Source organism: Orbicella faveolata, unplaced genomic scaffold (genome assembly GCF_042242905.1).
Source record: "Orbicella faveolata isolate gen_17 unplaced genomic scaffold, um_ofav_v1 contig_46, whole genome shotgun sequence".
NCBI lineage: Eukaryota > Metazoa > Cnidaria > Anthozoa > Scleractinia > Merulinidae > Orbicella > Orbicella faveolata.
Window position 1 is genome coordinate 23,627,761 of NW_028301576.1, and position 16,448 is coordinate 23,644,208.

General features: G+C 39.1%; 1 protein-coding gene and 1 long non-coding RNA gene across 2 annotated transcripts; one reads left to right on the plus strand and one right to left on the minus strand.

The window, feature by feature from the left end:
• Positions 1 to 315: 315 nt before the first annotated feature.
• LOC149098987 (uncharacterized) lies at positions 316 to 2,696 on the plus strand. The gene is made up of 2 exons (XR_016203602.1): positions 316 to 453; positions 2,476 to 2,696. It is a non-coding gene; the product is annotated as an uncharacterized LOC149098987 (long non-coding RNA).
• Positions 2,697 to 4,614: 1,918 nt separating this feature from the next.
• LOC149098988 (uncharacterized) lies at positions 4,615 to 16,405 on the minus strand. Its single transcript, XM_089277348.1, has 10 exons — positions 15,198 to 16,405; positions 12,307 to 12,579; positions 11,749 to 12,123; positions 10,041 to 10,189; positions 9,510 to 9,672; positions 8,787 to 8,869; positions 8,064 to 8,289; positions 7,186 to 7,306; positions 5,866 to 5,911; positions 4,615 to 5,505 (listed from the first exon to the last, which is right to left on the minus strand). The coding sequence occupies exons 1-10, from the start codon at positions 15,352 to 15,354 to the stop codon at positions 5,392 to 5,394; spliced, it is 1,707 nt and encodes a 568-aa protein (XP_089133474.1). The 5' UTR covers positions 15,355 to 16,405; the 3' UTR covers positions 4,615 to 5,391.
• Positions 16,406 to 16,448: the final 43 nt, after the last annotated feature.

A 16,448-nucleotide genomic window follows, 5' to 3' on the forward strand; every position in this document is an offset into this window, starting at 1 on the left:
ATCTCTAAAACAAAATTATTATGTCAAGAAACAACAACAAAAAAAATTGCTTCATCCTGGAAAATTTGGTATACGCCTAATGATAGAACTATGTTTCAAATTCAAGTGAAATGCTAAATTTCAGCATGTCACGGACTCTATATCTCTTTCTTCCCTACCCTACCCCATAGTGGCACTTAAGTTGACAGCCATTTCCCGACAACGAGTGTGTGAGGTCAAGCCGCTTGGAAGAGCTGGATATTTTTATTTTCAATTTGCGAGACGCACTTGCATTCCATCAACAAGCCAAAACAGGTCAATGTGAAAGAGGCCATTTCTTGATGGAAACAACGAGTATTCTCTCGAGGACGCGGTGGCTGATGGCTCTAAACGCGCGTGGAAACCGTCTGCGAGAGGCTGGGTACCATTTTGAAAGCAGCTAGCTCAGAGATTACCTCATAGGGTTATAAAAAGGCATGTATGCATGGGGTTTTTCATCCTCTATTGTGCAATTTAAGTTGCATTTTTTTTATAAGGATAAGCATAAGTATAAAGTGGACAGGGAAAAAGAAAATGGGAAGAGCTGATAAGAGCCACATTTTGCACATTGGCAAGAATCCATTGGATTCCTGGACAGAGCAACTCGGATTAGTATTAATCCGTGGATTATGATGATAATAATAATAATAATAATAATAATAATAATAACAATAATAGATTATAATAGGGTTATTATAATCTGGTAATAGATTATTATAATCCAGTAATAGATTATTATAATTCAGTAAGAGATTACTATAATTCAATTGGAAGGATTAGATTATTATCAATAATATCATCCGATATCATCATCTCTATTATAATCCAGATAGAATTCCCGTGAATGTTTGGATATAACAGATCTATATGACAGACACACTGCAGACGTAACACGGGACTGACGAGACATAACACTGATCACATCAGTCACATGCTATGATGATTCCGTGCGTATGCTAGAGCTGGTAGATACCACTATGTTGACCCTAGGAGTAAATGAATAGGAACAAGTGCCTCTGCGCCAGCGAATCCGTGCCATGGGCATGTGCTTTTACAAAAAAGGGGAGCTTGAGAAAGGGAATAACTAGCAGCTGCATGAGAATAGTGAATATCCCAAAGACACTAACTGTTTCGAGGTTCGGAGCCGGCATATATCACGGTGGATTAATATTTATCAGAATAATATAATTGATTAAGGCATGGCTCAAACCTCAGTAAAGGATTACAATAATCTATTACTGAATTATAATAATTTATTACTGGATTATAATAATCATCAGGATTAATATTAATTCAATTAATATTAATCCGAGTTGTCCTGTTTGCACCAAAAGGAAATTAGCGATCTTAGATAATTAGAAAGACGTTTGCTCAGAGGGTGGGAACAAGATCCAGTTAAGTTTCAGTCAAAGCGAGAAAATGCTCAGGATGCTAATAAATCTCGATAACATCGAAACGAAAATTGTCTTAATTTCATAGACAGTTCACCACTTAATTAATGAGGAGAAATCTGGGGCGAGTCACATCTCACAGTGGTTTGTGGACTCGCCCCAGATTTCCTCTTGTTTCTAAAGTGGGTAATTTGGACGGATGAGAATGCTCCAAAAAACACCGTCGGTTGTTTACAAGGTCGCAGTTTGGCTTGAAAAAAATTACCTTTTTCGGTACATGTAAAAAAAAACCACCCTCTTTGACACTTGCCAGGTCTCAAATTACAAAACACGACAATAGACCATTTTACAGTTGTCTGCTCAGTGACCTGGCCTATGTATGGCAGCGAGGCTAGAGTTGACCTTGTTTTGACACAGACCTCACTGCTTTTGTTGTGTAAAACAAGTTGTTCTGATGCTAACTAGGTGCATTTACATCTTGACAAAAGCACTGAGGTCTGTATCAAAACAAGGTCAACTCTAGCCTCGCTGCCATACAAAGGCCAGGTCACTGAGCAGACAACTGCAAAATGGTCTATTTGTCTGGCTTTTTCATCGTTGGCAAAATTTGACTAAGATTGCCGGAGGTCGCACAATTGTAGAGTTTTCGATATTATTTTTAGCATCCCAATGCAAAGTGTGTAATGGAAAATGTCTAATAAAACAGTGAGCCCACTTTCCCAAGCTTCGCATCTTGTGAGCTACAAGTGGCAAAAGTAGAGGTTTTTAAAAAATGACACTTTTCGATATTGAACCTCTTATTCTATTTCATTTGCATTTAGCATTGATTCTCTGATACCCCCAGCCCCCTGATTCAATGTTGCGTAGGTGCTATGATCTGCGTTATCTTAGAAACAGAAAATTCAACATTGTTTGGGAGGAAGGGGAGGGGGGGGGGAGATGTTTCCCAGACGCTCGAAAATCGAATTCTACTGCGAAGTCTTTCAACACTATTGTAGCTCATCGTAGTTTCGCAGAACTCGACCATGCACTGCATTTACTTGTGAACTCTTTTTTTGTTCCACAGGGCTGGTTCGTGGGATTCTGTCCGGGTTGGCTGTGGATGTGGGCAGCAACATTGCTTAACAATCAAATCCATTGAACGGTCCTCAGAAACCGAAAGCCATGACACTTCATTAATGTTCAAAGTTTATTGGTTTATATTCAATTTCTGAACCCCATAACAATTTTAGTGTATGCTATAAAAAATATATCTATATTCTAAATATATTGCTTTTTTTTAATTTGGCTTGTTGCTGATGTTAATCCACTCATAAAAAATGTTTGGGTAAGAAATTCTCATCAACACTCTGCACCGATAAAAACATTTCTCATATACAAAAAAATGTTGAGCCAGCCATTCTTAACACATGAAAGCAAATTTTCATATCAGTAACCCTGAACTAGTACTATTGCTTGCAACGAACAAAGTACTTAGATAAATCATTTAAAATTGCAATAATTAACCTCGATATAGGAATGTTCGATTTTTTAGAAAAAGAATAGAAAGTGATAATTATACCACAGCACTTTTGTGAATCACTATTAAAGTGCCACTATGATGAAATTCTCGACATCCATTTCTTTACATTTTCGTACACATTAGGTCTTTCCTAGATATCTTGCCAAATTTCAATTTTCTACGAACATTAAAACTCGTGGTTTTTGGACCTTAATTTCCGAGAATTTACGGCCGCCATTAATTTTCCTTGTTCCAAGTCTTGGTTGAAAATTGGAGAAAATGACATCATTTTCTCAAAAATACCACATGGGTTGAAATTATGATAACAATTAATGTAAAAAAATTGCACGAATATATGAGCCAAAGTTTTTGTTATTCTTTATGCGAATTGCTGCGCTAATTGTTATTATAATTTCAACCCGTGTGGTATTTTTGAGAAAATGACGTCATTTTCTCAAATTCTCAACCAAGACTTGGAACAAGGAAAATTAATGATGGCCTTAAATTCTCGGAAATAAAGGTCCAAACGACATGAGTTCTAATGTTCGTAATAGATTGAAATTTGGCAAACAATCTAGGAAAGACCTATTGTGTGCGAAAATGTAAAAAAATGGGTATGGAGAATTTGATCATAGTGGCACTTTAAATTTTATTACTGAAGTCTACAAACTAGGAAAAAGAGTACAGTGATAATTGACGACACAGACGAACAAATCTTAAGGGGTATTTTTCCCTCAAGAGGATATTTCTTCATCTAGGAAAAAAGGACTGACTAGCAAAAACTCAAAGAGGTCCATCTGTGAACTGTCACTGATAAATTGAAACTGCCATACAAGGTGTGGCCAAAAATTACTTGCTAAAAAAGTAACATCACGAAGTGTAGCAATTAAAACAAATTAAAGATACACCCGTTTCCATTATTTTTAGGTACCTGATTTAACTGTCAGTTAAGCACGTCTACCTCTGTCAGAGTTTTTGATTAGTACTGGTAATAGACTGAGTGGAGTCCAATTCGGTCTGTGGTTATACGAGTGATTGTCATCTCAAAAAAAAAATTCATGGGTAAATGGTTTTGGGATATAGATGAATGCTCAGAAACAAGGTTGAACCAAATAAAGCACTCAGCCACCTTGTTCTAACAAATCGAATATGGTTTAGCGTGGTCTGTACTCTTATCAACAATGATGTGTCATCACAGTGGTCAAAATGTTGTGGACTCATGAGGCACAGCCGAGTGAGTCCACAACAAATGACGCGTATCGTTGTCGATAAGAGTGCAGACCACGCTTAACCACATTTCAATTTGTTTTTTACCACAATATAAAGGTCAAAGAAAATGTTTTTTTTTTTCAGAGCGCGAGCTGAAAAAGGCATTGCATGACACACTGACAAGAGCAGTGTTGTCTGGATCGACAACAGCAAATTAGCCAATCAGATTGCGAGATCAGTAGCAATTGTGGTATAAATAGACGCCATGTTACTGGACAATGTTATTGGACACTTTGTCTTTGGACAGCAAAGCAGCTTGCGCTCAGTGGTGAGAACCAAGCAGATTTGTCATAGTTGTGATCAGGCATGTCAGTCAAACCAAGGGAAAAAATGCAATTGAACATAAGACTGCCAACCAGCAGGAACCAAACCAGCGGGCTATTGAGAGGAGTAGCCAAGAATTTGAACTTGGGACTACCAAGAACATGTGAGATCTTTCACATGAAAATGAGTTTAATTTGTCAGCGAATAAAGAGCTAAGAGAATTGAGCTGAGAGAAACTTAATGTTACCTTCACCGGCAGTAGTGTACAATCCAATCCGTTTAAAATAAACTATACTGCGGCGGTTGCTGTTAGATACTTTCTTTTACCAAGAGAGCGTGAACTTTTGAAAGGTAAGAGATCAAGTTATTCCTCGATATGTACCTTACTCCTAAGGTAATCCCTCCCAAGTTATTTTCATATCACATCTCAGGTCCCCGGGAGAGTTTAGAAAATTTAGCCACCAAAACATCCACGCACACGAGTGGCAACATTATCCGCCAGAGAACTGGGTACTATGTCTAGAAATAACTTGAAAAGGATTAACCTTAAAAATAAAGCCTATACGTGGATTAACTCTTTATTCTTTATCCCCTCTTGTGTTTACTTATTCCTTTCAGTGCATATATAGACCTTTGATCTTATCTGCATCGGGAGAAAATAGCGTTTCGGGGTCGGAGAATCCAGTTTTTGACCTACATTGCACCTCACGGCCAAGGAATTCTTATGGAGCCAAGCTGATGTAAAATATTAACTTGCGGAGGGCTTGGTTTGCAACATGACCCCAAACGGCTCAAGCGCCTCTCTTTTCGGGGACTTCTCCAAGAACTTTTGTGGACATGGAATATTACCACATAAGGGCCCTTTTTTTTCCCAAGGGCCGTATGAGTAGTACACTCCTGAACACAGCTCCCTTGCTCAGGACCTTATTGCAATTGTGTACGGCTCTTTCATAGGGTCCTTTCACATCCAGCATGTGACTGCACGGTGATTACATTGTAACAGTTGTTATTGACCAAGGGCTCTTCAACCTCGTCATAACCATGGATAACCGGGGGCATAACCTGCCAAAGGAGAAAGAAAGGGTCTGAGAACTACAGTGAGAAAAACTAAGAGAAGAAAAAACAAACCAAAGTACGCGATGTGTCAGAGTCCAGAAACAAGATTTGTCACAGATTTTTTCAGCCGCAAACAATCGTTCTTTCAGGAATGTGTCTTCAAGAAACTATTGCTGGATTCCAAACATGATTCATATCACCTAAATAAACGCATCAAACCTTTTTTTCAAGTCTCCTCGTATCATTTTTTTCATCTTCCTCAAGAAATCATGTTTGATTTGCCTGAAAGTGAAAACCTAAGTAAACCTCATCTCTTGATGAAAGATTTTGCAGATTGAACTCAGATTGATTGTACTTGAGTCTTACCAGAAAATCTCTTAAGGGAGGTCCCGATGTTCCGTTCTCACGCCTCCTGAAAGAAAAAGAAAAAAAAACACTGGTAAATTACCGAACTGTTAAAAGAAATGTTGATTCCGATGAGCAAATTACTGTACTATCCTGGTATAACGCAGAGATCGTTCAACTGCTTCTGAATTGGAAACAGACCGAGTTCAGTTTCCCCCACGTTAAAATGTGAGCAATCCCTGAAGTCTGAAGTAGCATGGGCTGAGTGACTAGCAGCAAGATGTGTGGCAAATTCAGAGCGGGAAAGCGCAATAAGCATGCACGAGTTTTGGCTGTGTGCTAGGCTCCAAGTTTGAAAAAAATGGCGGGATTTCCTTGATCTTTTGAACCAAAAGATCGAGTTACGAACTTTGTCTGCTTTCCCCGTTAAGTCTTCCTGGTGAGCAGCAACATTTTAACGTCACTAATGGAAAGCTGGTGTATTGTTTTCCTGGAGAATCAGTTTTTGTTTGGACAAAATTAACCTAAAGAAGGTTTCCGAACCCTTTATTTCCCAATATACAAGAAATTTTGGTGCGAAGACACATTTTTGCCACAAACACTCTTTACATATTGCATCCATTCAAGCAAACCAGTCAATATATAAGCAAGAAAGCCTCTCAGCAGGCAGGGGGAGACTTCTTTTCTCAACAGTGAAATGCGGAATAAAACTTGCGCCCAATTATAAATAAATCAACCGAACGATATCCTCGCGTACCTTATTATCAGTCTGCTCTTCTTTCTACCATTGCAGCCTGTACTATTACCTGAGCCTGCAAGTAGGGGTAGGGATGCGTAGAAAGCTGTGCAGCATGTTTTTAAGCTTCTAATGTGGTAATGTTTCTATTGTAAACTCATTCCCAGGCTTCAATCGTAGTTCCTGGGCCTCTATTTTTTGCCGCAGTCAATCCGTCCCTGGTAACTTTACGTGCCTGGAATTATACTGTAAGATCTACATCTAAGGAATAGTAGTGTGGGACTCCGCTCAAAAATCAGACCATTTTGTTTGGTTTCCTGGTATGTTTATTGTTTCAAAACTATTAATATCTCGATCTTCAATGTATTGTAAACTCGGCAAACAAAAATAAAAGCTTCTCGGGGCCGGTAACTACTGGGACTTTCGAGAAAGGAGCCCCTGGTCACAATCTCTTAAGTTTCTCTACATCTCCAATTGCTCATCAACATCTCCACCCCAGCCCCCCTTGCACCAACTACCCACCCCAAAGTAGGCACTCACTACCCCTCACTGGAAATTCACCTCCCTGTCCCCACTGCCCACTCCTGAATGTTTATCCACCTTACCTTCTGTAGCACGTGACAATAATGATTACTAGAACTATGCCCATTACTGCTCCAGCCACGCTCATCAACACAGTTTTTGTGACACTGTTCTTTGAATTTGTGGGACCTGAGGATGAGTTACCTAAAGGAAGTAACAACAAGCATATAGGAGACATGCGATACTATCCCACATCATATGTAATACCATGCTTAACAAATTGACGTCAGTTTTTCATGCACCTGTCTTGTTATTGATCATGAATTTCATCGTAACATTGTCAAAGTAGGTGTAGATCCACGAGGCAATAGCCGAGTGGATCCGCAGTCAATCAGCGAGCCAACTCGCTCCCGTCCAAATTTTACTTTCTTCAACATCCCCTCATGCACTCCTTTACATCGAAAGATTCTCCGACCAATGCGAGTCCAAACATCTTATGACTAAAGTACTTTGAACGTAATTGAAGATTACTGTACGTTTTCCTTGGTTTTTGGTTTTAAATATAATGGCACAAAACAGACTGCGTCTGATTCTCGAAATCGTCATAAAGAGCTTGCTGTTGACCATCCCTGAAATGAAATCAATATGTGAGAAGAGTATAGGGCATTGAACAACAAGCTCTCGTTCTTCAAAAAATAAACTGTTTTCTCTCCTACAATGAACATCTGTAGACTGTGACCACAGTTGTAAGCTCTAGGGGTTTCATGAACGTTTTCAGCAGAAGGACAATTGGTTTTCACAGGCGGGCAAAACTCTTTGAACTGAACTTTTTTTATAGGAAAATCTTTCTTCCAGATGTTCAAACCTGGCAGACAAAATTAGCCTCACGGCCCGCCAATATGCCTGGCGCGTCATCCTTAACGAAACCCCTGAAGCTCCGACAGAAGGTGTTTGTATGTACCTTTATGAATGCTAGGAGTGAGGCACATGTTGCTGATAGAGCTACACAATCCCGGTTCATTGCACAGTTTCATCCATACATGGCAAGAGTCAGACAGTTTCACGGCAGTTATGACTGCACTGCGAGCAGACGTGTCATTGAGTGTTACATTTCCCGAGCCTTTTGAACAGCGGTACAAAATCAGTGTACTCTTCATGGGACCACTGAAATATTCAGCGTGAGGAATCTACGATAAAAGAGAAAAATATGACCGGTATATAATCAGTATCTTGTGTACTGTTAAAAAACTGAAGCATTCGGTAATGTATTCCCAGATCTTTGATTGGCCCAGCATGCAGCCATTGGATATCAGCCATTACACCCACGCCCTACACCAAGGCCAGTAGAAGGTGCAGTGGCCTCGTGATTAGAAACTTAGTGCGCTTGTCTCCGGATTATCTCCAGGTTCGAGCTCTGGCCGGGGACATTGCATTGCGTTCTTGAGCAAGACAGTTTACTCTGACAGTGTCTCTCTCCCCCCAGGTGTATCAATGGGTATCACCAAATTGTTGGGATAGCCTGGCAGAATTTTGCAATGGACGAGTATCTCACCCAGGAAAGCGAGGGTGGGGAGGGAGAGTAGGAATACTCTTAGCCACTTTATGCTACAGTCACTGTCACTTGAGTCAGCTGGACTTCATTAATAAGTACCGGCTTTACTTGTCATTGACAAAGATCACATACCCTCCAGGTGATCATCAATCCACGACCACTGCTAACATTAATCCAGTGACTACAGTTCATAATTAGTGGAGGATCCCTTGGTGCTAGAAAAAATAATCAACAAAAGAATTACCTGTGAAACTATCTGTGAAATTCATCCTACACTGTAGGTCACGCTTAGCACTGAGATTGTAGGGCGTGGCCCATACAGTACAGTGCACACACCACTTCTCACAAATGTTTCTCAGAAAAGGTGAGACTAATAAGAGATCTTGACGTGACTACATAAACTCAACTGTCAGCTGACAATTCTTTGTTTTTCTCAACAGATTGCAACAAATAGAGATGGCAGACCTACGCACTTTTCACGAAATTTCCACTAAGTGTACACATCGTGTTCCATTAAGAGCTAGCCAAATGCAAGCTAATCACAGTGCTATTCAAGCTTACCGTACCCAAATTCACTGTTAGACAATTGGAAGCGATGTCCACTGACCTGATATCCTGAAATATTGAGTCACTGGCCTGAATTTGGCTCAATTTTGTTTCAGTTGATTCCACACCAAAAATACAAGGCTAGACCATAACATTATCAAGAACCTCTTGAAATAAAGTGATAGGGTCTTATTTGCAAACTCAAGTTAACTTCACAGTACAATCAAATACTCCAATCTAACATCACTAAAGGAGATTTTCAATTATTTGGAACCTTATGGTCACGATTTTTAGTACAGTGTAGCTTACCTGAGACATCTGTTCTCAGTGTACGTTGTGTCGCCTCACTGTAGATACCATATGTGTTTGTGTTTTTCTCTGCATACCGCACCAGTAAGTAGAAATGGTAGCGGGAGAATCCAACCAGGTCATGTATTAGAGCATTAGTTTCTGGTGCTCTCCTGGTCAAGCTCTACAACAGCACCACAGTAGTCACAGACATTAAAATAACACGTTATTAAGATGTTTAACTCACTAACAACTTGAATAGTCATGTACAGCTAGGAAATCAATTGGGTTGTCTTATCTGTTGATTTATTATTAGACTGAGTAAATAACTTCATAGTGATTGACTGCAGCAAATTATCAAAATGTGCGTGCACTCATAATTAATATAATAAGCGAATAATCATGTAAAAAAAAATTAGCAAATGATTTCATGGATTTAGATGAATCACATTACCCAGCACTCCCTCAGTAAATAGTGCACACTATAAACATTGTATTGTGTGAAACAAATTCCAAGCTGTAAGTACAAACATCTACTAACAAAGTTTTTACCTTATTGTGGTTGTCACCATCTTTATGGTACAGAATAGTATACTCCACCTCTATGAGTCGGCCTCGTCTGGCATCTTCCCATGAGACTTTCACAGTACCAGGTGGTGTCACTTCTTTGGCAGCAAGAAAAACTGCAGGTTGTGGGGTTGCTAAGTGAGCAAAACAGGCTGAATATTAAGAGTTGGTTTAATTAAATTTCTTTTCGAGTCATCATTTCACAGAACACAGTAGACAGTATTAAATTCATGTGCCTGCAATGTGTGCAAAGGACTGCTGTGCAAAGGGCTGCTGTACACAGGGGTTCCATTCAGGGCTGGGCACCAGGCAAATTGACTGGCTATGAGGATGATTTTTCCCACCTAGTTTAACCATCTAGAGGAAAGTTTTCTTATAAAGAAGTTCACTTCAAAACTTTAATGACACCCCTGTAAACATAAGTTACTTAAGGTGATTCCCTTGTAAAAGAACCCACCATAGATTTCTGATGAAACTTGATATGCTGTTGTTACAGGACAAAAAGATATTAAAAAGGTAGTATAAAGAGGGGGTCACCGTCCTTGTTTTCATGCCACAATGCTGACAAATACGGTTATTTAGGTGACTTTTGGTAGTTTCCGTGCGCAACAAATAAGCTTGATTGTTTTTCAATGCAGCGTGTTACATCACACAGAGTTTGACTTTCTTTGATTGTTTATTCATCTACGTCCCAGAAATACTCTGCAATTTTTTATCTTTTAAAAGAAACCTAATTTGGACGTGCGCTGTTGAGCTATGTGCGAGCGCTAATGACGCGAAAATCATGCGCAGTAGGGATGCGCAATACAATACTAAGGAATCACCTCAATCACCCTTGACAAGCACTGCACCCTCTACACGCATTGACCTATGATTATAAAACTCATTCTTATCGCATGGTGATTGCATGCTTGGATTAATCAGAGGCAAAAACGTTTGCCTCGAGATCATGGTATACTATGAATGAGATTCATCAAGTATTTTTCCATTCTGACACTCTGTATATATATTCACTGGGAGCAAGGTCAGTAATAACTTTCATGTGATCTTATGAAATCACAATATACAAATTGTTTTTTGTGTGTTCATAAGTTCACAGGAAAGCCAAAATAGTCTCCCCATCATTTGAAAACCCACATGACAGGGCTAGGAATAAAAGTCCCAAGAACTCCAGCTCACCTTTGGACAAGCAGCCCTGCATAAGTCTTAATTTACTTTTCTTTACTTACACCTGTAGTTGGCAGCTGACTTACCCGGGCAAATAAAAAGTTACCTGCCCAACAGGTAAGTCAGAGACTGACTTACATATTAAACTGGTTTTAAGTAACACGTCTCTAATAGCTGAATGTTGGAAGGTGCCTGAAAGTTCAGTGGGAGCCAGGTTAACTGTGTGAGGTAGCCATGACAATATTGTGAGCAACTTACAATAACCTAGCACAGTCCCACTGTACCTAATTTATACTTACCTAGAGGGAAAGCAGGGATGGGTGGAGCAAAATACTTTACCAAGACTGTAAGCAAAGAGCAACCAGCACAAGCAAAATGACCTCATAGGGAGAGCTGTAAACTGAGCCCTGTAAAAGTCCTGAGTTCACCCCACATTAGTGAAGGAGACAGCTGGCCAGCATTGTCTTGAGTTTAACCTAGTCTAAATTGAGCCTCATTTAATAGCCTGTCACTGATAGACACTTACTATAAACTATGCTGTTCAGGACATTGTAGGTGAATTCAACTGGACTACTCATTCTTGACCCAAGAACATTGCTGGCTTCAACAAAGGCAATATAGGGTACTGGAATAAAGGTGTGTGGATAAAATTGATAAAGAATCGGCCGGATTTTACACATGAATCGACCTGACTCTGATCCCTGTTGGGGACGTACACCTTCCCAGAGAGTTACAGAATCCTTCAAGGTACAGTTACGAAGTGGAGTGGATGCATTCTTGCATCTTGCTTTGACAGCATAACTGAGCTGTAATCCACCCTGGTACCAAGGAGCTTTCCAGTGAACATAAGTTTTCAACTCAACATTGTTGACCCATACATCTTGGGGTGGACCAGGAAGATCTACATGTAAGACAACACCAAATATATTATGTAGGAATATACATATATACTCAAATGTACATGTGCAGTATCATCCAAGTTATGAAACAAAGGCAAACACCCTACTCAACTATTCAAAGTACAGACTGCTGCTAGCAACATGTATAATAAATGACAGCAAACACTGCACTGATCTGAACTTACCGCCTACTCTCACAGTGACAGACGCGGGTTGAACTCTGTTGCTGGTATTTTCTCTACACACATAAGTTCCATTGTCACTCCAACTGACATTATTGATCAGTAGCTGGATTGTTTTATTGTCCAGGGACCTGGTGAGTTTAGTCAACCTTTGGGTGCCATGATACCAAGAAAACTCAACTTCAGATGAATTCACAACTCTGACAACAGTACAGTTTAGTCGAAGTTTCTCACCAACTCTGATTGTCACATCATTTGACGTGTACAAATACATTCCTATATGTTAATTGAAGGAAATAACTGATGAGTACTTTATATATGTATGATCAGTCAAATTTGTAGTAGCGTAGCAGTGTGCCCTTGTTAACAAAATGACGGCCATTTCTTGGCATGTCTATGAAGAGAAATTAGATAAAGTTTTGAACAGCTAGTAGATTATACTAAAACAATTAGATTAGGGGCCTACTAGAAACCGAAAAACTGTGCAAAAAATCGCCGAAAACTGCAAAACCGCAAGAAATTTCGTCCAAAACCAAAATAAAAGCCCTCCCTAACAATGCTTTGGCAGCTTTCAAAATCTCTCTTTCTGTTATTTAATTTTTATACGTCTAAACTTGGTTTACTTTCCATGTTCTTTCTGCGTATTCCCTCATTAGTGCAGAACATATCACAGTATAAAAAGCTCGTTTTTTGTGTGTAAATTGGCTCCACAGACCTATAGCAATGTAAAACTAAAAACAAATTGCACCATGAAATGATTTTAAGTGATTTTTGTCTAAAAGAAACATCGCAATTCTAAAGTCACTTTTTGATTGCCATTGTCAGAATTTTCACTTGTGTGGGCATAATGGCAGCCCCATTTTACAACTTAACTACTTTATTTTACAACCAAATAGTCTCTCCTTTGCCTTTATTCCAGGTGAACAGAGCAAGTGAGCGTAATGTTATTCCTGCAACAAAACAGGGAGATAACTCGCAATTGAGGTATAGAAACACGATGGTCTAAAGTCTGAGGTCAAAGTCTACAAAAAATTATCCCAGCCGCATGATATTTGAGAAATAGTCTTTTGCTTTGATGTTATCTTTAGTTTTTCATAGTCTGCTTGGCAGCCGTTTACAACCCAAAAAAACGCTGTTAAAGAGACTAGGCTTGCCATGCATTCCTCTAACTGTAAGTAGTCCCTTGGAATTACAGTTTTAGCATGACTGTGAGGTGGAACATCCTTGGCAAAACCAGAAAAACTGTAAAATGCATTGGGCAGAAAAATCCGAAAATCCGCCATCATTGTTGACAAAAATTGAAAACCAAAGACTAAATTCGAGAAAACCCACAAACCGCACAAGACACCAAAACCGAAAAACTGCATTTTGTAAGCGCGAAAAGCAAACCAAAAATTGGCCAAATCTGTAAAACCAAAAATCCCGACGCCTCCCTCATATAAACCTTTTATAATCCTACATTACATTTAAGTTTGGATCACTTTGGGAAGGGACTAGTCTGTACATGTACTTCACTGTATACAGTCATGCAATATAAGTATTTTGTAGTCGTCCATTTAAATTTTATTTTTGGTCACTTATGAGTTGCTAAGTAAATATTTATTCTATGGATAATAATATACATGAAAAAATTACTTGATTCTGATTGGCTGAGAGCAGTGCAGTTCAAGTGTAACACCAGTGCAAAAAGTGTAACACCGGTGCAAAAAGTGTAACACTAGAAGTGCAAATTACACAGCATAATTCTGAGTTATGATTGGCTGAAAGACAAAAGGAAATTTTCTAAGCCAATGATATCACATAAGATAATGATGAAAATTGTGTGCGGAAACTTTGAAAAAAGTTTTCTCAAATGAGAAAAAGTGGCTTCAAGAAAGATCTTCCGGCACTTCCTCCACGTGAATTTTATCATGTTTACATGTATATTATTAATAAGTAATCATGCGGTTTTTCCTGCTCAATTTGGAATTAATTTGCACTTGTGAGTTTTTCAAAAAGCTGAAATTGCACTCGCCAAAGTGGCTCGTGCAATTTCACCTTTTTGAAAAACTCACTCGTGCAAATTAATTCCAAATTGAACTCAAAACCGTATGATTACCTAAAGTAATGTTGGCTGCTTATCATGAAAATCCCAAATACTGTGCTCTTGACCTTCTCTGTTGTCACTGAAACATTCTATGAAGTCACCCCAAAATGCACACCATGCAGACTGCAGACTGCAGACCGTGCAGACCATGTAGACTGTGCAGACTGCGTACTTTTTTTTTCTGCATAGTCTTGTTTCTACATTTATTTTTGACTCACATATTTTCTGGTTCTGTTCAATTATGTACCGGAGTGTTTGTTATCCGCATGCCCGCGCAAACTCGGTGGTATGTGACTGTTGATGTGTTATAGATTTTGCAAGGGAAACTCACTTTAGTTCTAAATAAGCTATTTTACACTGTAAAATGTAGAAATAAACTTCACTTGTATTATAATGTCACACGTAACATGTGCATTCTACATGCAGTTTGTACTTCACTCTACATGTTCATTTAAAAGTTCTGAATCGAAGTAATAATTTTATATTAATCATAATAATTCACCCAAAAACACAGATTCAATGGAAATTAAACACTAAGATATGTGAAATAACAATTGCGATAATTAATTACCACACTGAAATACATTGTGTAATGAAAACGACTTCGGAATATGATTGATATCGAGCTTACACTGTAAGCTTAAAAGACTGTACCACTAGTCAAAGCAACATCGCTTAATACATATATATTACAATTATTAATTAGCCTCGAGTGAAATTCAAATGCACATGGAATTGATCGAGAAAAATGGTAAAGAACTAACAAGTTAGATCTCACCAAGCCATTTCATTCATAATTAAGCCATACCTGACGAGAAGTTGTTTTGGTGTTTTATAATGCCCACTTCCTCTGAGCCGGGAACATGTTGAGTCTCGCAAATTATGCAACAATGGAAGAAAATGCACAGCGAAAACAGATGCACAACTCGCAGAACAATCCTAGATTGAGGCCGTTTACGAGCCATATTCCATGTTCAAACGGCAAATAATATCTTTGCATGCCTGCAATATTTCCTGGAACAGGCGGTTGCTATAGTTGACTGAGCAATTTGCATCTGATCTCGTAAACACGCAATGGTTCATTCGTTCCACAGATTGATAAATCACCGCCCAAAGTTTACATAAACTTGACATTTTGCTCCAGAATAGCCCATCTTGTGCGTCCTCAGCACACCACCGCTTTCGTTCTACTTCAACGCACAAAAAATATCGATTTCCACCATCGAAACTTTCAGTTTCTAGAACTGTTGACATTATTTTATGCAAATATTCCACGTGAGGAAAATGTTCACTCGGCACCGCCATTTTGAATCTTTGCGCGGTGGGGAACTGGTATTACTCTCGTTCTTAAAAATTCCTGGGAAGACTGGGATTTGGTGGGATTTAGTTTTCTCGAGCGCGGGAAAATGACGTCATAAAAGCTATAATGGCATAACAATGAAGCTCGCTTGACGCAATTTTGACTAAAATACAACTCCAGGTAAGCATGGATAATACACACCATGGAATTTTTTTTTTTTTTTTTTTTTAACTTGGGGTGATAGTAGACTACGAACATTGGCCATCGTTTCTCGCGCTTTGGAAGCTACAGTCGAATCTCCTTCAGGAGATGGCCACTTTTTCTTTGGTCAGGGCAGACGGTCCGTACATACCCGGCTCTAATTTTAACCTCTCTACATCGGCCACCTCCCCACAACGGCAATGTCCACTAAAGCGCTTTCCAACTGCCACAATCTACACAGCTTTCAGAATCTCTCGACAACAGCTAGTTTATCAATGACTGATCAACGTTGAATACAAAACCCTACTTTTCATTGTGGAAGGTCACGACACTTGATCCGTTCCGCGCGTCTCTGGTCTCTGTTGCTGTTTGTTGCTGTTGTTTTATTGATATATTTTAATTGCGTTGGGTATTTATATGCTACAATCTGACCATTGTTTGCACCGCCAAATAATATTAAACTGCAGACAGGAAATGAAACCAGCATTTTTAAAACCTCGTTTGTTTTAGGTTAAAGCACAGGACGTGTTGTCGTTTTGAGAGCTACCGTGTGCTAAT